Consider the following 27,565-nt stretch of genomic DNA (forward strand, 5'->3'; position numbering starts at 1 on the left):
CGCCGAGTCTACCGATTTCCGAGTCCTGACCTGTCCAACTCACCGAGTCTCTACTCGACTCACTGATTCGAGTCTCAACTCGAAGGGTTTGGGGTTTCGCGACCTGACTCGTCGAGTCCAAGAACAGACTCGCCGAATTGTTCTTCCAACTCGTCGAGTTGTTCTTCCAACTCGCCGAGTTCCTGCCTAATTTCATCTGACTCGACGAGCTGTTCATCCCACTCGTTGAGTTCCTCCAAATCTTCATGCTACTCGCCGAGTCCATACAGATCTCCATACATGCAGAGGACTTTTGAGTCATGCATGGACTCCAAACTGTAGATCTACCCTTCCCAAGTCTATTCCTCACGTAAAGTTGCAAACTTTACGTGTAGAGAAGGAGATCTAGGCAAAATACACCATAACTAGGGTTTAAGGCAAAGAGGCTCCATAATCAACTCAAGGGCAGATACTTTATGCTTCTCAAGACCATAATATGCTTAGATCTGAAGTAGCAACTTCAGATCTGGCTTCTAACTCAAATGGATACCATCATGGCTAAAAAGCCCCAAAACTCACACATAGATCTAGGTGCAAAAGAGTCCAATAACTACTTTATTACCTCCAAATGTTCAGAAATATCTTCCCAATCCCAGATCTATAGCCCCTTCTTGCATCTCCAAGATCCTTCTTCCTTCTCCAAGCTTTAATGCACTCTTCAAGGCAACAATTGGCTCAATCACTGGATATGGCGGCTAGGGCGGGGCCCGATGAATGGCGAGGGCCCAATATATGTGATTATGTGTATAGTATGTGGTAGTATGGGGAGACTCATTAAGCTTCGTGCTTACGGTTTTCAATTTTGGTTTCAGGAACTTTCAGTTTCAAAGAGAAGAGTTCGGGATGACTGCATTGCACACACCATGATGTTTAGTCTGGGATGTTTACTTTGATGTTTTGATTTGGAAATTCTGAAAATAATGTTTTGAAATACTTTGACTCATGTTTTGATGGAATGGTTTGATAACTATGGTTTTATTTAATGGTTTAAAATAAAATTTTTGGACCGTATTGTTGGGGTGTTTCATATAAAGAAATATTGTACCTTAAATTCATTTATAAACTTATAAAATTAAGTAGCTTGTATCATGTTTTTATGTAAATACAAATCAAATGATAGGACATTGCTATTGCGTGCATCTTATTTGACAAACTTGAGAAAAACAAACAATCATATATAACATTGTACTTTCAAAAACAATCATTTTATAGCAATGTATTTTCAAAATCAATCCTTTTATAACATTGTACTTATTAAGATCCTATTGGAAAAATATTGTTTTAGAATTCCTTAATGTTTATCCCTTCCTATTAAGAACAATGCTTCAAAAGTAATCATTTCATATGTTTTTTTTAACATTTATCAAAATATTTATTGGTTTTACAGATATAACAAAAGAATAAACTAGAAAATATACCAGTTTTAGTAGATACGGAAAAAATATAATTGCTTTTTAGTATAATTGGATAATATGTTTGCGTTGTTTTGAATAATGCCCTTATTTTATAGCCCTTATTTTATAAAGACAGACGTATTTTTTTTCAAAAGGATGTAGTTTTTATCAAATAAGTTTAAGGATATTTGTTATCTTGTTATGACCAACTATCTAATTCTATCATTTCAGTTTTGTTTTGACTATGACTAGTAACAGTTGTTATAAAAAAAAATAGTGAAGTTTTAAAATGATAAAAAACAAAATTGTTACATGTAAATGGTTATATGTGAAATCCCTATTTCACCCCCTAAGCTTTACCCAATTTCAAGGGAGTCGACTCTCCAAAACATCCAACCCACTTCTACCTCGACAAAACGGAAATCTTCACTTCACTTCTCTCCGCCTGTCACCGGCAATCTTCCAAGTCAATTCAGGTACCTCTCTTTCCATTTTTATCTTCCAATTGACATTCTATGAAAATGAGCGGCAAAGGACTTCACAAAAAGTTCTATATACGTGCTTAACTACGTCCCATGGATCAAAATCATGGCTGTAACTAGTAAAAATTCGCAATTGATGAAAGGGTATTTGTAGCTTCAAGATTTGTTTAAGATGGAAACGTTATGACGTCAATCTAAAATGTTATTTTATTGGGATTGAAAGAGTAGACCTTATATCTACAGAAAATTGTGGACATATATGCGCATAGAGATCTTTGACGAGGCACATTTTGCTAATTATAGATGAAAAGATGCTAAAAACACCTGTGTTTGATCTTTTATTTTTGAAATTATTCATTTGGTGGGTTTATTTGTTTTGAGCAATAATGCAGGATGAAAATTTAAATGAAGTGTTAAGCACACCAGTTGTTCGATGAAATGCCTTGTTATTGAAACTTCTAAACCTCTGTGAATACCTTGTTGTGGAGTGCATATTATGCATAAATAAGCTACATCTAATAGATATTAGTGGCATCTTTCTTTCTAATTTTCAATAAACACTCTAATGTTTCAAGAACTCCATTAGTTTTGAATAGAGGCTCCACACTCCTGCATAAATATTTTGCTATTATTGTCTCATATTTTTCACTTGCTTTTCTTAGCAAGTTTGAAGCTTTAATCACTTATTTTCCTTATTGTCATTGTTATAATTTGTGAATAGTTTTTGTCTTTCTTCAACTATTGCCTCTTTCTTGTTCTTATATATCTAACAAAATCTAGTTTCTAATACACATTTGTTCAAAAACCCTGTAGGTCATTGGCTTCATTTTGTACAAATACACACATGATCTGACATACAAAGATTTCCCATTTTCTCCCTCAAATTCATCTCCCCTCGTAGAATGGTGTGTAAATTATCAACAAAGCTGATGAATATCTGTGTAGCTTCATTTTGTAAACTCCAACAATTGGAAAAAGCCGAATCAATCATCATCGATGCCATAAGGTTAGGAACACTACCCGATGTTGTCACATACAACACATTAGTCTCTGCGTATTGTCATTTTGTTGATCTTGATTCCGGATACTTAATCCTAAATAGAATGAAAGAAGCCAAAATACACCCAAATGTAATAACTTACAATTCTTTACTTTCGGGTGCTTCAAAGCATTCATTACATTCAAAATGCATAGAATTATTCAACGAAATGGGAACAATGGGAATTCAACCCGATGTATGGAGTTACAACATTCTAATACAATGCTACTTTAGATTAGGAAAACCAGAAGAAGCCAACATGATATTCCATAGTTTCAAATCCCAAAACCTTTCCCCTTGTTCAACCACATTCAACACCATGTTCAACGGTTTCTTCAAAACCGGATACACACACCACGCGTTATCCCTATTCCGGAGTTCACAACGGAATGGAATCTTCACTCCGGAGTTACTCACATACAACATATTAATCAATGGATTATGTAAATCCGGATGGATACGTGCAGCAAGAATGATCCTAAAAGAGCTTAAAGAATCCGGATTTAAACCCAATGCAATCACCTACACTACAATCATGAAACACTGCTTTAAATCAAGAAAATTCCAAGAAGGAATTGAAGTATTCAATGAAATGAAAAACAACGGATACACATACGATGCTTTCTCTTATTCCACACTCAGTAGTGCTTTTGCTAAAAAGGGTAGATTAGAAGAGGCGTATAGAATCTTTAAGTTAATGACCGAAAAGGGTATTGAAAAAGATCTTGTGTCATACAATATTTTGGTTAACATGTATTGCATAGAGGGAAAGATAGAAAAAGCTAATGACTTGTTGTCTGAAATTCAAGAATTTGGATTACAATGTGACCAATATACCCATACTACGTTTCTTGATGGGCTTTGTAGATCAGGGGAAATCGATCGAGCTTTGGATTATTTGAAATATATGGATACATTAGGGTTTGATTCGAATTTAGTTGCGTATAATTGTATGGTGGATAGGTTATGTAAAGTGGGGTGTAGTAATGATGCTTTGAGGATTTTTGAAAGAATGGAGGTTAAAGATTGTATAACTTATACTTCCATGGTGCATAATCTTTGTAAAGAAAGGAAATTTTTAACTGCTTCAAAGGTTTTGTTGGCTTGTTTGAATAGAGGAATGAAGGTGTTGAGAGGTACTCAAAGGGTTGTTGTGAAAGGTCTTCATTCTTTAGGGTTATATTCGGAAGCAAGAAAAGTTCAGTTGAAAATTCGATTATCAAGATTTGAGAATTAATCGAACGATTAATTGTGAAAATGAGAAAATTACAGAGTGAATGGTTCAGAACTTCAGATTTGTTGACTGCTTAATGGAAGTTGTTTGAGGTAAAGCGTATAATTATTGAGATGATTTGATGTGACAAAGAATTAAAGATAAAGTGTAATCCAATATTTGATTAATTACAGTTTTGCCATTTTGTTTCAGGTATTTATTCCATTGAGTGGCTGGCTAGGTGGCGGGCCCACAAAGAGCATTAAAAGTCCAACACTGTATTCTGCTGAGACTCGAACCCTTGACCATTTTTGCAAGTAAAATCAAATTGGGGCTATGGTTTAGTGTTCTTTTTGAAGTCTCATGGAAGTGATTTTTAATCAAATTGGGTGATGGTTGGATCTGCTAAACAAGAATTTATGGGAAAGATAATGTAACAATAATGTATACTTTTCAAATCAATATTGTGCAAAGTTAGAACTTAATAGGGAAAGTCTTCTTTTTCTTAGTTTTTCTAATAAGTTATTCGTTCTTTATTAGGCACAAATGAAACACTTGTAGATATCTCAGGGATTTATTTTAAATGGAAACAACACCCAATGAGTTAAATGGAAACAACACCCTATGCATTCAAAGATGTTTACTTTAAGATTGTTTCTCCTACTAAATGGTTATTAAATCTGTTTTGTTAATAATTCATACATACTTATATGTTTTACTCATTTATCTCTTAAGGGTTAATTACGTATAAGACGAAGCATTTTCCATTTTTATGGTTTAAACCTAAACTTTCATTTTTTCTAAAAAAAAAAAATCTTGAGAAGTACTTTTTTGGTTTCACAAATTTAGCCGGTTTCCAGGTTAACTCCCGGTTTGGCTTTATATTTATTCTACAAAAGACCTACATTTTGACATTTTTTCGTTTTAAACCTAGTCTCTATTCTTTTATGATTTGATAATGAGTTTATGTTGATTATGATTCTTTAATGATTTAACGGTGAGTTTAGGGGGTTATGACGACAATTATGATGCTTTCATATGTGTGATAATTATGTGGTCTAAACATTTTACGAGGTTTTTGAGGCTTATCATTCATGCACTTTGTATTTATTTTTAGGTATGTTTCATCCCTCATATCTCTTGCATTGATTGCATGATCCATACACATTACGAGGTTTTTGGGGTTTATCGAGGGCGTTGACAATTCAAAATAAGTTTTTGCTAGCGATATGTTACATAATGGGTGAAAAACCGATTCATAGACATGCAAGCATATGAGGCATGAAGCAAAAGCCCAAGGTACATATGTGATGAAGCAGACTCCTTGCATTAATATGAACAAGTTTGTGTATGTGGATGCTTTGGATGATTCATCCTTATATAAGAAGTCAATAAGTTCACATTATGAAGAACATCTTGTTTTCTTCTTTAACTTCTTTTAAAGCATAAGTTTTACTTTGATTACCCAAAAAAATGTTGCCTCTATGCACATGAATCTTTTAAATTGTTCTAAATTTGTTTATTCCATTAATCAATTGTGTTGAGAGAGACGATGTTATGTATTTCATCTTTGTTTACACTTTTGTTTATTTTTCTGTCCCAAAGATCATTTAGAGCATCTCCAATCCACTCCCATTTTTCAACTTTTCTCCAATTTCTCTTCAACCCTATCTCATTTATTCCCTCATTTTGGGGGAAATAAATAGTATAACACCAAATACCTAAAATGGAGATGAACTTTGAGTTGTCAGTTTTAATCCTTCTTTTTATATATTTATACATTATTAGTTTATTTTATCTACTAATTATAATTTAAATGTATTATTTAATACTTATAATATTGTATTATGTATTAAATTATATTAATTAATTATAAATATAAAGTTTATTTTTTGTTTATCAAATTCATATGAAAAATTAAATACATATTGAAATTTTAAAATACGATAACGTATTTTACAAAAGCTTATAATTATGTGTTATAAATATAATCTTATTTATTTAAATAGTATCGTATGAAAAAAAATATAGATTATATATTTGTTAAAACCAAATTAGTAGAATGGGTATAATTGACAATCTATATAAGTTGGAAAAATAAAATATACTAGGAATATTCTATTTGGGAGTAAAAATAGGGTAAAAAATAGAGTAGGGTTGGAGATGAAATATTATTTATCCTATTTTTTTACTCCATTTTTGGAGGAAAAAATGGGAATGGGTTGGAGATGGTCTTAGTGGGAGAACCACCATTTATAAGGCATAAATATGTATAATTATTTTTTGTTACCGCAATAACAACCTAGTGGTTGATATGCTGTGGAATTCCATACAACACGTCAATGATTCAAACCATAACACATCTATAATATCTTTAGTGTTTTATAATTGACCTTCTATGTAGACCTTGAGAAAGATTAATGTGGGCCGTTCAGATGATACAGTTAACCATTTTTAAACATATATTATTTTTTTCAAGTGTAAGATTAATATCTCTATAAGTGCACGTGTAATATTATTCATTAAAAAAGTATGTTATAGATTTTTTTACTTCCCTCTTAAATTTTTTCTATTTCATTTTTTTTCGAAATACAAATTAATTGTTATAGATGTAATATATTTTATTTAATAAATGTTGTTTTGATAAATCATAATTAATTCGAACTAATTATATACAAATAATGTATTTTGTTTTAATTTGATTATATATATATATATATATATATATATATATATATATATATATATATATATATATATATATATATATATATATATTAAGGGGATGGCACTTTGATAATTGATAAAGTTACTTTTAATAAAAAGATAAAAAGATGTAATTCATATTTGTTAAAAGTTAATTAACATAATTAGTGTTATGATAATCCATAAGTTACATTCTTTTTTTTTTTTGTGAATACTCTTTTTTTTTTTTTTGTATATAAAAAGATAAAATATTATTTACAATATTTTTCTTTTACACAAAGCGTCACCTTCCGACTAATTTGCCTTCACCTCCTTGACTCCTTCTCCCGTTCACGTTCGTTCCCGGTAATCTCTCCAATCAAATCAGGTACCTCTCTCTCTCTCTCTCTCTCTCTCTCTCTCAAGTTCAATGCAAACTTCAGCTGTTGATTTCATGTGTTTTGGGATCAAATTGATATCTTTACTAGTTCGTAGGACAACTATGTCAAGTTTTATTTTTGAGCTTCAGAATTTGGTAAAATGAGAACCTTGTGATTGTAAGGGATGTCTAATTCGAAAACTGTGATGAAATTTTATGGGAAGGAAAGATTATATGTTATATCTGTAGGAATTCTGTGTAGAGAGCTCTGGTGATGCCTATCCATTAATGAAATTCTTGAATTAATAAAAAGACATGTTTTTTGGTTTGTCTATTTATTCATGACTTGCATTGGTAAATTATACATCTGGTCGGAATATTTGCTATGTTGCTGATGGCAATAAGATATATTTGAGGGAAGTGAGGACGAACACCAGGTGTTTGATAATATGCCTATTTGAAATTAGTGGGTATTTGTAACTGGAAATTTTACGAGATCTTTAAGTTCATTTTCCAGCATCAAACTGAGTTATGCAAACACATTTCTTCTATTATATGTATATAATTATATATTGTTAAGCATTCATAATCCTCTTTAACTTCCTTCTAATAATTATTTTCAGTTTTCTCAAGGTAATATGCATAAACAGCATGGTCACTCATGAGAGCATCCATGTGTCATCTCTACTTAATCCGCTACAATTGCAGCAAAGTTTTTCTTTCAGACATTTTCCCTAAAATACCCTCAAATATCCATCTCAGATATCTCTCCAGTAGCATAAATCCAAGAACACTTCCATGGGAAGGATCTTCCCATGACATTCTACTCAAAAACCTTGAAACTTTTGTAAAAAACCATCAAGTAAATGAAGCATGGGAAGCTTACACAGATTTCAAAAAACTTCACGGTTTACCAGACACCCGTTTACTAACCAAATTCATAACCGAATTATCCTACTCACATGAACCCAAATGGCTTCAAAGAGCATGCGATATAACCCTTTCTCTCTCCAAAGAAAAGTCAAACTTGCTTCACATTGACCACCTTCACAACCTCTCACTCTCCTTAGCAAGAGCACAAATGCCCATTCCTGCATCCAAGATTCTCAGAACAATAATTGAGAAAAATATCATTCCATCAAACAACTTATTAGGGTCAATCACTCTTCATATGGTCAAAAAAGAAATCGGTACATATCTTGCATCAAATATCTTGATTCAAATTTGTGACCATTTTCTTCATTTGGGTTCTAACAAACTGATTAAACCCGATATTGTAATTTTCAACCTTGTTCTTGATGCTTGCTCAAGTTATAACTTATCTTTTAAAGCTCACCAAATCATAGAGTTAATGGCTCAAATGGGAGTAATAGGTGATGCGTATACCATCATAAATATTTCCCGAATCCATAAGATTAATGGTCAAAGAGATGAGTTAAAGAAATTTAAAGATTGTGTTGATGAGGTGGCGGGGTTTTTGGGTCATCATTATTTTCAATTTTATGATAGTCTTATGAGTTTACATTTCAAGTTTAATGACATTGATTCGGCTTCTGAACTCATATTGGACATGATTAGTCACAAAAAAACTCATCCCTATGTGATAGAAAAGAAGCCTTTTGTTATCCCTATTGGATCTCAGAATCTTAAAATGGGATTAAAACTACGGGTTTTACCTCATTTGGTTGATGAAAATCTAATGAAGCAAGAAAGAAACGAGGGACTTGTTATGTATAGAAGCGGAAAGTTTGTTATTTCCAATAATGCCCTCGGAAAGCTCGTTGTAGGGTATAAGCGACAAGGGAGGGTTAGTGAGTTATCGAATCTTTTATGGCGAATACAAAAGGAAAATGTTTTATTAGAAATGAAAGATTTGATTTCTAATGTTGTTGAGGCGTGTATTCATGTGGGGTGGCTTGAAACTGCTCATGACATTTTAGATGATATTGAACGAAAAGGCAACGTTATTTGCTCTAATTCATATGCATTATTGTTAAAAGCTTATTGTGAAAGTAACAAGCATAGAGAAGTCGAAGGGCTTTTGAAACAAATGAAGAAACTCGGTATAACATTATCTGATAAAAGTACAAGAAGGGTCTCACGGATATCTGAGACCTCACTTATGGATTCTCACCTTTTTACTGCTAGTAGAAGATCGGATTTGGCTAAATGTATAGTTCAAGAAACAAAAGAAGGGGAAAAAGATTGTTCGATTTACAAATTCAACTCCTCGATTTACTTCTTTACAAAGGCTAAAATGATTGAAGATGCTTTGAAAACATATAAAAGTATGCAAGAAAAGAAAGTGTATCCTAATGTGGCAACATACATATACATGGTGATGGGGTATTCTTCTTTAGAAATGTATCGTGAGATTACTATTTTATGGGGCGACATAAAGAGGAGTTGTGATGATGGAAATGTGACGATTAATAGAGATTTGTATGAGGTTTTGGTTTTGAATTTTTTAAAAGGAGGTTATTTTGAGAGGGTGATGGAGGTCATTGGGTGTATGAAGAAGCATGGTATGTATCTTGATAAGTGGTTGTATAGAAGTGAGTTTTTGAAATTGCATAAGGGTCTTTATAGAAGAATGAAACTATCGGATGCTAGATCTGAGGCTCAAGGAAAAAGGCTTGTACATGTGAAGGCTTTTAGAAAGTGGGTTGGTATTGATTGATGTATGATCATGATTCGTGATAAGTTGTATTAAGTGTTTCTTTTTGACTTAATGCAAAAAGGACTTAATCGATGGAAGAAGAACTCGGTTGAGTTTCATCATTCTTGTATGTGCGTTTTCTTCTTGAACAATGTTGGTGTTTAATTGATTATCTGTTGTATGCGTTTATTGCTTGTGAATATATCTATGTTCATGATTCTTCTTCTAAGTAGACAATGAACATAATCTCTTGAAGAGGCTAACGTGTTGTTTCCTTTTGACTTAATGAACTTAAAAAAGACATAATTTAATTCAATAAGCTAGCTATATGCATGTGTTTTTTTTTTCAATTAATATAGAAAGAAACGACTTAACTAAGAAAGTTAGAGAAATAAGGTTTTCCCTATTAACTCATATTTGGAGATGAAGGCTCGAACATGGCTTGAGAATGTAGTGAGCTCTACTCGAGAGCTTGAATACCTAAAAAAGTATAAATCAAAATTATATTTGATGTAGCAAGTTTGGTGTTAAAGCTTTAAGAACATACAAAGAATTAATAAAAATTGTTCAAATAAAGCAAGTTGAATCTACTTTGATCCAAACATATTAATACATACAGTTCAAATCTTGATGAGAATTCAAGTCAAACTCTTTATAAAGCCCCAACTTGACGTGTCATGTGTTCTTCGGTTGTTTTAATAGTTAAATTTAAAATTATACTTTTATTAAAAATTATTGTCAGAAATTTAAATCTATTTACATGGCAAAAACTAAAAGTTTTACAGAAAGTTTAAATTTATTTAAAATTTCATGTCAAAGAGGAAAGTTTAAATTTATTTAAAATTTTATGTCAAAGACTAAATTATACTTGACGTACGACGTGGCATATAACATACAACTAATGCCCTACGATTTTGACCTAATAAGATTTTATGATGTTTTGCATCCGGAATAGTGGGATATCTCTGGTGCATGAGGTTTTCCAACCCGTACCCCAATAGTGGGATATCTTTGGTGCTAGCTTCCTTCGTATGGTTTTGTAGGTCTTATGCTTCTACGTTATGATTTATAGGTGGCCAAACGACTCTATAGGTTGAAATGAATTTAAGCCAATAGGTGGCTAAGAGACCTTATAGGTTTAAATGAGTTTAATTGATTAATTCAATGGTGTTTTAGTGGATGACACAAAGTTAAATACTTATATTGATTTCTCATTTGACATAGAGGTGAGTATATAGTATTTTGAACAAATATTCCTATCTAACGTTGTATGGTACTTCCATGTGCTTTCAGTGTTACCTATTATGTATATTAATTATTTGTCTTTATATGAACCTAGGTGTACACTTTTACAAGTAAAAAGGTTTTATGATAGGACTCCAAATATTTCAATTGTTTTAGATACATTTAATATTATATCTCCTCCTCCTCAAGAGACGACGTAAAGGGTGTGGCAGTCGATCACATCATAGGTAGGGGTGTCAAACATTGGCACGACATGAAACAAAATTAGGAAAAAAATGCATTGCTGCTCTTGTTAAAATTCCAGTTGCTACTCAACCTCACTCGAACAACAATGATATAAAAAGTGGAAACCCACAAAGGAAAAACCCAACATGAACGATCATTACTTATTGAATGGTTACGTTGTTGATAAAAGGAGAGTAAAAGATAGAAAAAGATGAAGGAATGGATAAAACTTGACATCTAAATGGATTTATATAGAGCCTTACAAAAGAGTGTATGTAAATCTAAAACCTTATAAATAGGAAACATTCATGGCTAACTTGAGAGCGAATCGAAAGTTTTTAGAGCATCTTCAACAAACTACATGTTAGATGAAATTGATCTTCAGCAACTGGAATTTATATATATATATATATATATATATATATATATATATATATATATATATATATATATATATATATATATATATATATATATATATATATATATATACTCTCAAAATTACCTATGGATACGTACCTCAAAATTATAAATGCATCAAAATTTGTAAAGATGCCAAACTAGTATTCGTGTCATAGCATCCTTCAAATGCACTGGCTAACTAAAACCAATACCTTGCTAAAATAAGGTTCTATCCAAAATTAAAGATGAGATATTAAAGAAGTAAAAACTTCTTTAATTAATGAGGTTGATATTTAGAGCATCCACAATGGTGAGTTCAATGGGAGAGTTGTATGAGGTGACAAATCTAGTTGTCATTCAATGGATGAAACTCTACCATAATGAGATGCCACCTTGTCATTCAATGGATTTGGAGTTCAATAACCATTGAACTCTTCAATGAGAAAAAAGAAAGTTTTTAATCTTAAATACATATTATAAATTAGTTTTTGGAACTTTCTATTGAACTTTGTAGAATTAAATGCATTGTAGGAAAAAATTGATTGAGTTGTATGGAATATAGAAAAATAATGTAGGAATCCATTGAACTCTATAAAGTTCAAAGCATTGTGGATATCCTTATATCTTATGAGACTGATATTAAGGCCTAGAAAAGACCGATTTTGTGGCAGATTTATTGAAACCAAGAAACCAATGATGAGGCTAGAGTTAGCTAAGAAAGAAGCATCTTCAATTTAAGAGAAACGACCATTATGGGTCTTGTATAAAGATTATATGAGATTGGCATGTGGTTTAATAGAACCAGTTATAAACCACATACATAATATATATAGCAATTATCTCCATACAACTGTTATCATAAATGACGTAGACAATAAAAAATTACAACTGTATATGACAAACGAACTTGTTTTGGCCTAAATGTTTTATTTATGATCGATAACATATATTTTCAAATAAGTTAACAGCAATTAATGATTTTCGTCAAAAAAATATACATGATGGATAACAAATTGTTTGGATAATTTACACGAACATTTTGAGGTTGCTTCCAAGAAGAACCACACTAATTTGGATAAATTCCCGGCTCATTCACAGCCATCAACTTCTCACGTGCAAGTCACGTCCCTCTTTTATTGTAGAAAAGTCGACTCTCTTGACCAACGACCAACGACTAATGACCTACTTTTTGATTATTTAAACAAATTTGTATTCCTTCACAAATAAGTAAAACCATCAACCATGGCTACTCCCAACAATGAGTGGCTCCAAATTTACCAAAATAACCTCACCGGAACATCACAACCCTCGACCCTGCAGTGGTCCGGTCATGTCACCAACGCCACAACAGTCACCACCACCACCACTACCGCCAGTAGTGTATCTAATGATACAGAGGGCCGTGTAACACGTCCCACCAACAACGGTCGCAGGTCCAGCAGGACTTCACGGAGGACCCCAACCACCTTACTTAATACTGACATCACCAACTTCCGTTCCATGGTCCAACAGTTCACCGGTCGTGATGGTTCGACGGCGTTTATGGATGCTCCTGCAACTATTACAGCTCCTCTTCAACCTTCGAGCAGTTACGGTGCTAATTCATCCAGTTTTCATTATTATGGGATGGAGTCAAGGATTTCGCCGCCTGATGTGGGTGGTTATAACGTGGAAGTACAGCAACCACCGCCCCAGCAGTACTACACAATGGCGGTGGGTAACCGTGGAGCTGGTGGTGATATTCATCATGGGTTTGTGCAGAGGGTTCAAGACCATAACGAGGTTGCAAACTTTTCCGGTGAGAATAACGATGGTGGCAAGGACAATACTTGCATGTTCTAAGATTTCATGAAAAAAATAATAAATAATAAAAGATTCATTAGGGTTTTCTTTCTCTAAATTTCTTTACAGAAATTAGTTTTTTTTTTCTTTTTTCGGTAATTTAATATGTGGATGGATGTATTTCATATTTGAGCTTTGTATATATTACTTCTTTTTTGACTTTGCTAAATTTATTCAAAGAATCATTAGTCATCTTACTAAATGTATACATTATGAATTACTTTCCTACTGTTAGCCATGCGGTCCTTTGTGGGGACATAATTGCACTTTGAAGTGGACAAAGAGGGAAAAAGATGGCAAACTTGAGAAAAACTCGATTTATTTTAGAGATATTCATGATGATATCATACTTCTTAATTATGGTCAAAATATAAGTGGCTGCGAAGTAGGGTGGGATCAGTAAGTGTGTTAAAATGCTAATATTCCAAATTTTGGATAGTGGATCTCAATATCAAAATTTGTATCCGAAATTTTAGATATGAATTTTGATATCAATCTAGATATCTAGAAATTTTCATATTTTTTCATTATTTATAAGCAACTAAATTTAAAAGATAATCAATATAAAAAATACTACAATATTAATTCACTACTATAAAAAGGCTAAAAGAACTTGGTTAAATACCTAAAAAAACCCGATTTTCAATCGGATTTGTTGCGGAGCAAGTCATATGAGGAAAATCTAGACCCCAGTCAAATGCGTTATAAAAATTTCTGCAAGTTGGCTCTTGTTTGATTTCATATAGTTCACTTATTCTCTAAACCGTCTTTGTCAAATGCATTGTCAAAATTTCTCATCCTATCCCGGCCTACCGCCACACTCATACAAACACTCCCACCTCACAGACCCTACAACCACACCCACACACATCCCATCCCTACATAGTACATATACCCACACCCAACACCAACACTCACACACCTAAGCTAATATGCCAAAAACATCAACACGGCAACACCGACGTCATCCCACTCTACATGTACACCTACACCTATTCGCTCACGTAAATAAACCAATGTAGGTTTGAATAAGTAAAATTTAATAATGAAAGTCTTATCATATTTAAATATAATAATAAGTTACAAAAAAATCAATAAAAGATTATTTTGATCATATTACCTAATTAGTTTCCAATAACATTGACAAATCTGTAAATCAAACAGAAAACATATTTCATTCTTCATCAATATTATCAACATAAACACCTTAATTTGTTCATTCTAGTTTTGTGGTAGTGTAATCAACATTGACACTAGAACCAAAAAAAAATCGATTTTAAGCATGAATAGTCAACCAAAGCATCAAATACATCAAACAAACATCCCTATGCTCTGATACCACTGATGGATTTTGAGCAAAACATCATTCCTATGGTGTACATGCAAACCCTAATAGCTTTTGGATCTAGTTTTTCTAATGAACATGCAACTGAATATCCAAAGATATAAACCCTAGATCTATCAAATAAGAACTGAAATAAGGGTTTAGTAATTACCTTTAATTGTTATATTGCAATAACAATCAATTCTTTGCTTTGATTGGCTTTAGAAAGCTTAGTGCCTCAAGTGTTGTACCTCTAATGGAGTCACAAACACCACTAAGCAACAAGATGAAAAAGAGAAGAGAGGGGAGGCACCAAAACGGTTGGAAACCCTAATCCAAGTGTTCACCACGTTTTTGGTGCCCAAGGGCTCCTTATATACTTAGGCAATTAGGGTTATCTAACAAGGAAACCCTAATTTGACTGCTTAAGTCCTAAGCAGCCCATGGACCCCTTCTTTAGAAGCCTTGGACGACTTCTAATGGGTTTCCCCCATAGAATTCGTCCACTCCATCTTCTATGGAGTCCATAAGCCTATCTATGTAATTATCTTATAATTACACAATAAGTCCCTTAAGTTTAATTAATCTCTTTTAGCCACAAAATTAATTATCAATTAATTCTTGACTAATATTAATTAAACAATATGATTTCTCCTTTAATATATTATTCTCATAATATATCAATAAATCATATTTAAACCTTTCTCTCCTTAATTCATCCTACATATTGCTATGGTGAAGTCCACGATTGTGTTATTAAGAGATGTACGAAAACTACCAATAACAATGTTGATTGACTTTTTTCGAGCAATAATGTAGCAATGATGGTGCCAATGGCGCAATAAGGCATATATTTAAAAAAAATATTATTTTCACTTTGTTTAAATTTAAGTTACTAAACATGACAATATGTTAGTATTCTTGTGTAATGTAGACTAAAAACATGTTACCCGTTATGTTGAGGAATTATTGATAAGAGGATTCACAAATCAACAAGTTAGCGGGGTATGCCAGATGGATGAATACATATATGAAGTAACTGATCAAAAGAAAAAGGGCATAGTCCACTTACAAGAGCATTCATGTACATCTGCAAAATGGAAATTGGTTGGTATACCATGTTCTCATGTTAATACTATCATAAATATATGGAATAGTATTTCACAATAGAAATGTATCAGGCAACATATCAATAGGTGGTGTTTCCTATGCTAATTCCTATTAAATATGAACAATTGGATGAATTCATGGTTGTATTACCACAGTTTATGGATTGATGACAAGTTGGGAATCCAGGAAACCATAACCCTACCAAATCGCAAGGTGAAGGTCCTATACATAAAAAGGCATTCGTTGTTAAAACATAGGACACACAAGTACAAGCTGTGATGCTTTGTTCCCAAAAGAAACAACAAAATTTGAATCATTAAGTAGGACTCAATCGAGAATTAAGGTAAATTTTAATGAATAAAATAGTCAAGAATATCCTTATGTTGATATAAAAAAACATTAGTCATGTTTGGATTAATTTGTAACTTCTTAATTGAAAGAAATATCTAGTTCCCTATCTTGTTTCTAGTACACCAACAAAACAAATCTTTTACAACATAGCCAGTAAATATACTCAAAAGTAACACATCAAAAAGGTAAATCAGTTGTCTCTATCCATGGCCAACTATTAGACCATGACAAAGCACCATACTCCTATTAAGTAGGTTGTAAGGTCTCGATCGGGCGATTTTGCACATAATAATAAATAAACGATTATGATAGCATGTTGTAGAAATATGGTAAACTAACATGTATACCATCATAACATCAATCACAAAAATACATTCGGTTGACCCTAAACGACTCATCCTCGCTCATGAAACTACCTGAGAGACCACACCCAATATGGGAGAACCGAGTGTCCTACAGTATGGAAACGCCTCCATGATCCAAGTCTATAAAATTATGATGTCAAACAAGTAGCAAACATAAATATTTTCAAATAATGTTGCATAATAATCTAATATTTTCACATTAAAGGAATACATAAACACATGTACAATATATATGAATATCTCTGGTTTTGTTCTTGGGTGGATGAGGTATAGATGTTCCTTGATTTTAGCAAAGACAGTAGATATCTATATGTACACATAATCCCAGATAACTCGTCCCCAAGAATATTTGTGTTACCAATAAGATTTGCATTTTATTAAACTCTAATATCATATAAAATCATAATTTAATACAAATAATTTGGTACATGTTGAAGTAATCCAAATTTAAGAGCAGTGAAAGGCATTCATCCTACATTGGTTTCCTAGGGTATCTACCATTAAACCCCTGCTCTAACATACAATAGGGACACTTGGACTTCGTCTTCATCGGATAACTCATTAAGTGAGTTAAAGAATACATGTTGTAAGTCAACAAAATTCATAGAGTCTGATTCCAACACAAATGGAAACAATCGATTATTGAACTATGAAGACGATAAACAAGCCGAAAAAACTCTTTAAACCGCAAGTGCATAACAAGGCAGAAAGCTCTCTTATCAAAATAAAGTTGGTAGTCACCTGTCATAAATAGTAACTCATCAACATCAAATCATGAATGGGTCACTACCTCCTCACAAAACAAGTAATGACATAGTAATTGGTGGCCTTCTACACCCATCGGTACATCAACCTACCACATGACGTTCTGAAAAACGATGCTCGGGACAGGGTTGGCAGCAGCCTAGCCATAATTCCTTGACCCAATTTAGCTTTGCATGTCGTAGTGACTATATATATATATATATATATATATATATATATATATATATATATATATATATATATATATGAGATATCGGGATCTAATCATTGGGTTTTGAGTGTTGGATCTGGATCGTGGATCTGAGATGGGCATCGTTAGTTGGTTCCCGATGGGATTCCTAGTTGCAACGGGTAACAAGACCGTTAGAACCACCCCAAGGACTGTGCTCCGGGAGCAGGATCTGACGATTAAGTTAGATCGATATGAGTGAGTAGATGGTCTCTCATGTTCCAAAACGAAGTCCTTATTATGACCTTAACTTGTGTTACAGCCCAAGCCCATGATCTTTTAGGGTTTCTTCCGTATTTAAAGTCTCTAACTCCAAGATTAGGGCATCCTCTTCAGTCTCCGATCTTCCAAAACGAAACCCTAGCCTCCTTTTGGTGATTCTTGTTGTATTCTTGGTGTTCTTGAGGTTTGAAGCCTTGGCTTGCAATTTGGGAAGAAGAAGAAGGTGTGCTTGCTAGTGGGAAGAGTGTATCTACTTCAGATCTTGCATCTCCTACATCTTTTGGAGCTTGGGAAGGTATAAAGCTTCCACCTTTATCATCCTCTTCTTTTATTTCTTGCTATGAAGTCCCTTGAAGAAGTGTTCTTGGAGTTTTCGACAACTCCAGAACCTTAGGCTTGTTTGGTGACCATCTTTTGGCCCTTGGTGAAGGAAAAGTGTTAAGTCTCGGTCCCTTTTTCTCCATGCACAAGTTAAGGTCATAATAAGGACTTAATGGACTTACGGTGGTAGATCTTGCTTTGGAGTGAGGTCATAATGGATAAAGTTGGAAATTTATCCATTAAGTCAATGAGAAGGATTAGATCTGAAGTTTTAAGCCTTGATTTGTAAGGATTAAGCTCTTAATGACGAAATATAGAATCTGCCAGTAACCAAGACGTAGCCAAGGAATGACCACGACGTGGTGGAGTCCAACTTTGCAATAGTTTTTTCATGTCATGCCCACAACATGGAAATGAGGTCTCCACATCGTCATGGTTTTTGGCTTGGTTGACCATTGACTTTTAGTGACCGTTGACTTTTGACCTATTTGACTTGGGGTCAAACTCGGAGGATTTGGTTTGTTGATTGATGATTCATCTCCTTTGGTGTTAGTCGGTTCATGGGATTGATCAGTTCATGGTGTGAGAGTGTTGTTGTGCTTCTTTGGTTCTTTAATTCATGTGAGTTTCTCATTATGCCATGTATCCCAATATATATCCTTTGCATGGTAGGATAGAGGTACTATTAGAGTACAAGTATGCTAGTTGACTAGGATAATTCCTTGTTAAGTATGTGCAGTTTAGGACACTTGGTGTCTTGGTATGTTAGACCGGTAGGGTCTTGTCTATTAATCGCATGTTATTGTTTGGAGTTATGTTTGGTTAGTGTAACTGGGGAAGGCCAGTTATCAGGATTGTCTATGATCGACCAGTGAAGGACTTAATTGAGAAGTGGTCAATGGCAGGGTAACTAGGGAATGCTAGTAGCCAAGGGTATATGATATGTTAGTGTATGTTACGTGTTATAATACATGATTATATGGTAATGATAACATTGGTTGTATGTAGTTTAAGTTGAATAGCCTGAGAAATCTTGGTCTAATGTCTTATTGTGATGTTCTTGTTTGATTGTTCACTCAAGGGTGGATCATCTGTTCGACTGTCTATCTGACCCCTGACTACATATGACTCTATGAATTGTATGGAAGACCATGATCTGGCCCCTGAAAATTGTATAGAATACCAGGTTCTGGCCCCTGGCAGTTGTATGCAAGACAGGGATTTGGCCTCTGGCAATTCTATGGAAGACCAGGATCTGGCCCCTGGCAAATGTAGGTAAGACCAGGATTTGTCCCTCAACATTGCAAGGAAAGACCATGATTTGGTCCATAGCATTCACTCGAGGCTGGAGCAGACCCGATATTTTGTATATGATTGATACGTATGATTATGTTGATATGAGATTTGGCAGGTCGGCGCTAAAGTCAAACACTTTGTGTGGATGCATTGTATATATGATGGAATATGTACTGGGGAACTCACTAAGCTTTATACTTACAGTTGTAGATTAAATGTTTTGCAGGTTGTTTCGTGGGAAGACTTCGGCGGGACTGTACACACGCATCGAAGATATTCATTTCGAAGGTTTTTAATTTGACTTTGATAATGTATGGTTTTAAATTTTAATCAAATAAATGTCACTCAATGGTTTTTGAAACAAGGGTTTTAATTGGTTAATCTATTTTATGAATTGAAATGTTCTTAGTAATTTTTGGGACGTTACACTTGTTGTTCCTAATACACATATTACTCACACAAAAGCCTAAATACAACCAATGTTTAATTCAAACGAAAATTTTCATCCATAAAGGTACTAACAAACAACATTCCGGAATAATAATCATCTACAAACAAAATATAATATGCTTAAAATAACGACAAATACCCACAAAACTTTGGGTTCTTCACCATCAGAAGGCTTTCGTGTGATTTTCTTCATAAAACTGCAATTCCAAACTACCAGGAATGTCTGAAATGAAGAGCCCCTTAAGTTCGAAATGCAATTCTGAATTCATTCTCTATATATAAGGGCCACAGTAACTGATCGGGTTTATTATGTTGCTTACCCGAAGGAAAAAAAAAAAAAAAACGGACCTGGAATGGTGCGTTTTGGACTAGGTGGTTACTTTGCAAATTAAAGTAATAATGAAGATAACTAAATCTATAAAATAGTTAAAACTTCTCATGTAATGCCCTTATAACAAAACACGATTAACCAAATAAATAGGTTTTCTTAATAGTATTCAGTTCGATTCTCACCTGCTTCTACTTTTAGGTAACGTGCCTAGCCTTTAGTGGTTTGCAGCAAAGTTTCGTATCAGGTTTTTAAAGTTTGTTTCGGTGGATTTATACTCATCATCCAAAAAGATCATATCAGTCTGTATAAACTACAAGGGTTAATATCATAAATATAAATAAGGAACAAACTATTTTATTTTTCACAAAACACCATTTTACTTTTTAAAAAAAAATGTTACTGGAAGTTAAGCAAGTATGTACAAACACAAATATTTCATTACCTCTTTATTGTATCTTTTTGAACTAATAGTAACTTGTAAAGATGATAATAATAATAATAAATTAATAGTTCATTACTCATTTGCAACTTTAACACTAAAATATAACCAAGTGTGGCCAAAGTAATGAGCACTAAATATGAACATTAATATCACAAGAAAACAAGAAGCCAAATCCAATTTAAATGATTCTTCCAACATAAACATTCCTCAATGAAGTACTTAACAACATATGAACATCCACCCTAAAATGAGAATGCAATCCCTCTTTTCTTCAAGGCTACAACAACATCAAGAACAACACGAATCTTTTACATTTTTTTTTTTCTGTAACTCAATTTTATATAATAAAAAAAGTCATTCATTCATTCATTCATTGATACATTGATTGAAATGGGTCCCACATATTTGTCTTCTTATTTCCTCTTCCCAATAGTCAACAATTCAAAGCTTCTCAAAGCATCATCACGACCACTTCTGGATGATGGCACTGCCCGTGTGAAAGATGATGACTTGGACTCGAATCCGGGCTGCGAGTGGAGCCGTTGGGCAGTTGATATCCGCCCGCTGCCCGAACCTAACCGGTTTAACCGGTTGTCACCGCTTGGCTCACCCGATGAACTCGGCCTGCTGCCCGACACGACTGCCCGTTTTGATGTGCTGCCCGTTCGCGATATTCGACCTCTATCCGAATCACCATGCTGAAAATACAAATTACAAATGTAAATTATTGAGATGAAGATAAGAACTAGCAATGTACTTTTATGTATTTGTCTATTATATTTATAGCGTCTTACTTTCATTTATTTGTAAAAAGAAAATGTATATGTGTACTTTCTTTTTGGGTTAATCTCAAAAAAACTTTATATTTTATGTTTATTCCGGATTAAACCTCGAATTTATTTTTTACCAAAAAAAGACCTTGTGTTTCTTCATTTTTTCCGAAAAAAGCCCTTGACCTTCTAAATGCTTCCAAATAAATCCTCAACCTTTTTAGTTTTTCTCAAAAATACCCTCACATTTTACAAATTTTTTTGGGGGGAAACTCCGATAAAATCCCAATATTTTGCGTCAGTTTACGGTTTAATCTCAACTTTTACTTTTTGAAGAGAAAAGTCCTATTAGTTTATATTTTGCCCAAACTAACGAATTAGTCCTTATTTTTTTTCAACAGAAAATGACAGATTATCGTATAAAATTAGATAATCGGGACTTTTCTAGTTCAAAAAATAAATGTTGGGATTAAACCGTAAACTGACCCAAAATATTGGGAATTTATTGGAGATTTTCAATTTTTTTTTTTTGGAAAAAGAATGACAAAGTGTCAGATGGGAAAAAATGAAAAAATACAAGGACTTTTTCAGACAAAAAAAGTTGAGGCTTAATTCGGAAAAACACAAAATATAAGGTTTTATTTAGATTACGCCTTCCCTTTTTTACTTGATGCCAAAACAACGACTTAATAAAAAAGGTTAATCTCATAAAAGACCTTATATTTTGTGGTTTTTCCCGACTAAACCTCGAAATTACTTTTTTCCTGAAAAAGACATTGTAGTTTTTTCAGTTTTTCAGAATAAACCCTCAACTTTGTCCTTTTTTCCCAAAAAAACCTTCAACCATCAAACTGCTTCCAAATAACTTTTTTTGTTTTTGTCGAAAAAACCCTCACATTTTACAATTGGTTTTGGAAAAAAAATGACTAGAAGGGCCACATCAGAAAAAATGAAAAAATACAAGGTTAAAAAATAAATTTGAGGTTTAATTCGGAAAAAAAAAAAAAAAAAAACACAAAATATATAGGTCTTTTTTGAGCTTAGCCCTAAATAAATAAAATAAAATAAAATAAAGTTAGGGATATGAAGCTTTCCCCAATAAGTGTGCACAAAAAGTCTTCTTTTCCACATGGTGATGTGGGGCCCATCAAAAAGATTAGGCAAAAATCAATAAGTTGTCATTGTACTTTGTACATTTGTACATTCACTTTCTATTCAACTAATACTTTTGTATACTAATCATATCATATTAGTGGAAATTGTTTTTGTCAAACTTAAATAAAGATTAAACCAAATCATCACCAACAATTGAGAAAAAAAAAATCAAATATTTGTTAAGAATCATTATTCTATACTCACCATTTCTTTTGATGATGTGGCATGTTCTGAAGATCTGTGCCTTGAGTGTTCACCATGCAAACCACTACCAGAAACATTTCGCCTTGCAAATGCCTCAACTGCCCCTGAGTATCTATCTCTAACCTCTGCTCTCACTATAATATACACACATAAATTACCATCAATGACTAAGGGTATGTTTGGAAAAAGAAAAATAGTTGGAAGCTAGAAGCTGGAGATTTATTTGTGTAGGAAGGTTCTGGAAGGTGTAAAATTACATTAAAGGGCATCTGAGTAAAAGATGTGTGAAGCTTTTAAGGGCAACCTAGTAATTTGTTATAATTGGCAGGAGCTTTTCTTTAAAAATGACTTGAAAGTTGAAATAGTTTTTGGATTATGAGCTTTTTGTTCTAAAATTAAATTTGGAGCTTTTACTTTGAAAGCTATAAAAAGGTTAAAATATAACACACACACACACACTTCCATCCTTTTATTGATTCAGTGGCTAAATAAAGAAAGAGTAAACAGTGAAAGTAATTTTGAGATTTCTAAATATATAATAGATAATATTATATGGAAAAAAACAAACCTGGGGTTTTTTCCACCTTTTCTGCTGAAGGCCCTGGATTCAGAGGTAGTTTGCCAACAGTCTGATTTGTAAATACAGATTTATAAGAATAAACTTCTTCAAAAAATAAATAAATAAAATTAAAAACTAGAAAAAAAAAATACTAACACGTCCTCTAGAACTGGAACCTGAACCAATTTGAGGGTACTTCAAAATTGTCCAGTCAAAGACATAGTCAAACTGATACCCTGAAATACAAACACAAATCATATTATTAAATTAAATTAAAAAGAATAAAAGAAATCACTACAGAATCAAATCAGGGAAAGAATGGAATGAAAAAAATTTTGAAAAATAAAAAAATAAAAACAGTTTGTATTGTCTGAGGGAATAGAATAAGACCATTCTTGAATGACAAATCTTTTTTTTTAAATATGATTTTGATTAAGTTACAATTTTTATATCCAGAAATGGTTAAATAATGTGTTTTATTATAAATCTAGTTTAGAGTTTTTTTTTTTATGTTTAATTTGTTACTTTTGTAGATAAAAAATAGGGTTAATCTCATAAAAGACCTTATATTTTGTGTTTTTTTCTGGATTAAACCTCAACTTTATTTTTTTGCCTGAAAAAGACCTTGTATATTTTTGTTTTTTCCAAAAAAACCCTCAACTTTGTCTTTTTTTCCGAAAAAAAACCCTCAACCTTCTAACTATTTCCAAATAAACCCTCGACTTTTTTAATTTTTATGATAAAAAAAAACCCTCACATTTTACAATTCTTTTGGAAAAAAAAATGACTGAAAGCGCCAGATCAGAAAAAATGTGAAAATACAAGGTCTTTTTCAGCCAAAAAATAAACTTGAAGTTTAATCTTGAAAAAAACACACACACACACACAAACTATAAGGTCTTTTATGAGATTAACCCTAAAAAATACATTGACTATAATTAAATTATATATAGAGTGAAATTTATATGTAATACGATACATTCATTGATGATTCCATTCCATTCTATCCAACCAAACAGACATACAAAAAGGGCAAAACAGACTTTTTACCTTCTCGAATGAAAAGATCACGAAAAAGTCTTTTCAAGTATGAATAATCCGGCTTATCATCAAAACGCAATGATCGACAATAATGAAAATACGATATGAACTCAGTCGGATAAGACTTACAAAGCACCTGAGAATCATCAATTTTAAAAAAAAAATTATCACTTAATAATCATAATAAAACAACTTAAAATATTCAAATTCAATAATATGATTTATTACCTCTATAGGAGTAAGCATCTTCTTTTCACTAATTTTATCATATTTCTGCTTCTTAGTCCCAGCTTTCAGCCCCTGCCAAGGTAGGCTACAACCACATAAACATTAAAACCAAAATTAGAATCCCAAAATTAAAAATAAATAAATAAAAATAGAGAAAGGATTATTATGATATTATGATATTATGATATTAAGATATACTCAACCTTCCTCTCAAGAAATACATGAGCACATAACCAAGAGACTCCAGATCATCCCTCCTGCTTTGCTCTGGAGATTACAATTTAAAAAAAAAAAAAAAAAAAAAAAAAAAAGTCATGAGGGCATTTACGTCTTTTTGCATGGGCATGAAAAAAGATTACTTACCAACTCCAAGGTGGGTGTTAACACTGGCATAACGAGCAGTACCAGTGAGATTTTTGTTTTCCCTAAAAGAAAATTGGAAAATATATATATATATATATATATATATATATATATATATATATATATATATATATATATATAAATAATAAGAAATAGAAATATTAAAATTTAGAGCTGAATCACTTAAACTTGAGTTTTCTTATTAATAATCGGTTATAATACCTGTATGGTATATGCTTATGTGTCTGTAGATCCCTATACTTTTTTGCAAGACCATAATCTATAATGTAAACCTGTTGTATAACATGTATTTTAACTATAAAATATGCGAATATAAAAAAATAAAATTTTTAAAGAAAATAAAAAGTACCTGATTTGCCTTACGTCCTAGACCCATTAAAAAGTTATCTGGTTTTATATCACGATGAAGGAAGCCTCTTGAATGCATATATTCAACTCTGTTTATCTGCATAAAACAATACATAAGATTCAGTGTCATCAGAAAACATATAAAAGGGTAGATTTGTCAACGTATAATACCCTAATAAGAAAAAGATTAAAAGCACAATGCTTTAAAAAGAAAATGTAAGTAGGATGATATGATACACAAATAAAGGGATGTATATTGCTAATGCTTGTATTTAACACATCTTTGTATTACACAAAGTGGCATATACTTAATTACTTACCAATTGATCTGCAAGCATTAGAACTGTTTTCAAAGTGAACTTCCGATTACAATAATTGAATAAGTCTTCTAAACTTGGTCCAAGAAGGTCAATAACCATGGCATTGTATTCGCCTTCAACTCCAATCCATTTAAGGTGGGGAACACCAGCTGTGGGAGGACATTAATAAAATTGTATTGTGAGTTTTTTGACATAAAAAAAAGGGAAAGATAAGAAGAATGTAAAAGGGAAATATGGATAAAACTTACTTCCTCCTTGAAGAAGCATGTACAATTTGGCCTCGTAGTGAAGCTGTGGGTGTTTAGTCTTAACAGATTCCTGAAAGCATAGACAAAATATGTGTGAATTGGTATGAAAAGACGTTCTACAGTCTTATAAATGTAAAACCCTAGATAAATACCAGTTTAACAGCAACTTCTTCTCCACTTTGAACATTTACTCCTGGAATGAAAAGAAACCATTCACGAATGCGACAAAACTATTATAAAAGAGCAACAAAAGAGGGGAAGAGATAATTTACCCAAATAAAGCTCTCCGAAAGATCCACTACCAATCTTCCTCCCAAGCTTAAACTTCCCACCAATCACATGATCCATGATGAATTCCCAAACAAACAAAGGTTAAGTAGATTCACGTAGCTAATAGCTTCAGTTGAACTAAGTGAAGAAATATCACGGTGTCAAAAGCTAAGATCTCCAAAATGCACTCAGATCCATCAAAACTCACAACACAAACTCGCGAATTGCAAAGCCTCCACACCAATTTTTGGTATGAAGATTTGTGAGGAAACAATCGAGCTTGATGAGGTCTAGCAATGCGAGAAACGTAAAACCCCAAGCAAGAAATTTGTGGGTATAGCTATCGCTCCTAAGACACAGAACCGACAAAGCAATGGATCGGTAAAAACCCTAGAACCTACACCATCAATAAAACAGAAAGCTTGCTCCTAGTAACCAAGTAAAAATACGATTTTTCGAAGAAACTAATCAAAACCTCAGCAACGATGATAATGCAAAGCAAAGATATACAAGATTTAGGTCGATTACTAATTGAGGAACGAAGGGATTCAAGTGAAGAATTTTTAAGTGAGATCGAAGGAGAAAGAAGAAGAATCTAAGAAGAAGAAGAAATCAAGGCGGAAATTCCTTTGGGGGTTTCAGATTCCATAGGATCTGCAGGAAGAAAGGAAGAAAAGCAGATTGACGGATTTTGAGGAGAAATATTTTTGTTGCAAGAAAAAGTAGGGATAAGAAGGATTCGGACAGTGCGATTGTTTGATTTCGTTACCAAATATATGATTCTCAAGTTATTATATAATTTAGATGTTGTTTGATCAAAAACTATGAAAAGAGTTATTGATGATATACTGAATTTATTGTTTTATTAATATAAAAAAATTATTTTATTTTTCTTTATAATAATAAGTTTATATAATTTTTTTTTTTTTGGAAAAAATAGCATACAAACACTACCGCTTAATCCTTGTGCAACATGACGTTGAAGTCACTGCAAAGTGCAAACTAACCCACATGACCATTTTTTATCATTAATATATTATGTTTTATTATATTTTTTAATTTTTTTATTGTTGATTTATGATATACAATATATATATATATTGCATAAATAAGTATTACCAAAAGAAAGAATTGTAGCTACCTATAAATACAAAACTGACCCAAAAATCATAGTAGAATGTCTGAAATTCTACACATTAGCAAGAATGGGTCACAATTGTTCTCTTCC

General features: G+C 32.6%; 4 protein-coding genes across 4 annotated transcripts; 3 read left to right on the top strand and 1 right to left on the bottom strand.

Moving 5' to 3' along the window:
• The first annotated feature begins 1,798 nt into the window (after positions 1-1,798).
• LOC145093829 (Pentatricopeptide repeat (PPR-like) superfamily protein) lies at positions 1,799-4,675 on the top strand. Its single transcript, XM_079032083.1, has 3 exons — positions 1,799-1,909; positions 2,729-4,280; positions 4,381-4,675. The coding sequence occupies exon 2, from the start codon at positions 2,818-2,820 to the stop codon at positions 4,189-4,191; it is 1,374 nt and encodes a 457-aa protein (XP_078888209.1). The 5' UTR covers positions 1,799-1,909; positions 2,729-2,817; the 3' UTR covers positions 4,192-4,280; positions 4,381-4,675.
• Positions 4,676-7,136: 2,461 nt separating this feature from the next.
• LOC145093830 (Pentatricopeptide repeat (PPR) superfamily protein) lies at positions 7,137-10,119 on the top strand. The gene is made up of 2 exons (XM_079032084.1): positions 7,137-7,240; positions 7,855-10,119. Exon 2 carries the CDS (start codon positions 7,893-7,895, stop codon positions 9,909-9,911), a length of 2,019 nt encoding a protein of 672 aa, XP_078888210.1. The 5' UTR covers positions 7,137-7,240; positions 7,855-7,892; the 3' UTR covers positions 9,912-10,119.
• A 2,842-nt stretch (positions 10,120-12,961) lies between these two features.
• LOC145093831 (uncharacterized) lies at positions 12,962-13,773 on the top strand. Its single transcript, XM_079032085.1, has one exon. It carries the CDS (start codon positions 13,005-13,007, stop codon positions 13,602-13,604), a length of 600 nt encoding a protein of 199 aa, XP_078888211.1. The 5' UTR covers positions 12,962-13,004; the 3' UTR covers positions 13,605-13,773.
• A 7,186-nt stretch (positions 13,774-20,959) lies between these two features.
• LOC145093832 (casein kinase 1-like protein 10) lies at positions 20,960-27,126 on the bottom strand. The gene is made up of 14 exons (XM_079032086.1): positions 26,340-27,126; positions 26,220-26,260; positions 26,068-26,137; positions 25,820-25,968; positions 25,501-25,596; positions 25,353-25,423; positions 25,131-25,192; positions 24,971-25,034; positions 24,768-24,852; positions 24,549-24,675; positions 23,655-23,734; positions 23,508-23,568; positions 22,940-23,073; positions 20,960-21,508 (listed from the first exon to the last, which is right to left on the bottom strand). Exons 1-14 carry the CDS (start codon positions 26,413-26,415, stop codon positions 21,224-21,226), a joined length of 1,401 nt encoding a protein of 466 aa, XP_078888212.1. The 5' UTR covers positions 26,416-27,126; the 3' UTR covers positions 20,960-21,223.
• Between the last annotated feature and the right edge of the window lie 439 nt (positions 27,127-27,565).

This window comes from Lactuca serriola, chromosome 3 (genome assembly GCF_051521515.1).
Source record: "Lactuca serriola cultivar US96UC23 chromosome 3, Lser_US96UC23_V15, whole genome shotgun sequence".
Taxonomy (NCBI): Eukaryota; Viridiplantae; Streptophyta; class Magnoliopsida; order Asterales; family Asteraceae; genus Lactuca; species Lactuca serriola.

Excerpts from the sequence above, each read along its gene's own strand:
- LOC145093829 (XM_079032083.1), top strand. The coding sequence starts at position 2,818 with ATGGTGTGTAAATTATCAACAAAGCTGATGAATATCTGTGTAGCTTCA.
- LOC145093832 (XM_079032086.1), bottom strand. The coding sequence starts at position 26,415 with ATGGATCATGTGATTGGTGGGAAGTTTAAGCTTGGGAGGAAGATTGGT. Across the intron at positions 26,138-26,219 it reads AAGAAGTTGCTGTTAAACTG|GAATCTGTTAAGACTAAACA; the intron begins GTATTTATCTAG and ends CTATGCTTTCAG. Across the intron at positions 25,597-25,819 it reads TAATGCTTGCAGATCAATTG|ATAAACAGAGTTGAATATAT; the intron begins GTAAGTAATTAA and ends TGTTTTATGCAG.
- LOC145093831 (XM_079032085.1), top strand. The coding sequence starts at position 13,005 with ATGGCTACTCCCAACAATGAGTGGCTCCAAATTTACCAAAATAACCTC.
- LOC145093830 (XM_079032084.1), top strand. The coding sequence starts at position 7,893 with ATGAGAGCATCCATGTGTCATCTCTACTTAATCCGCTACAATTGCAGC.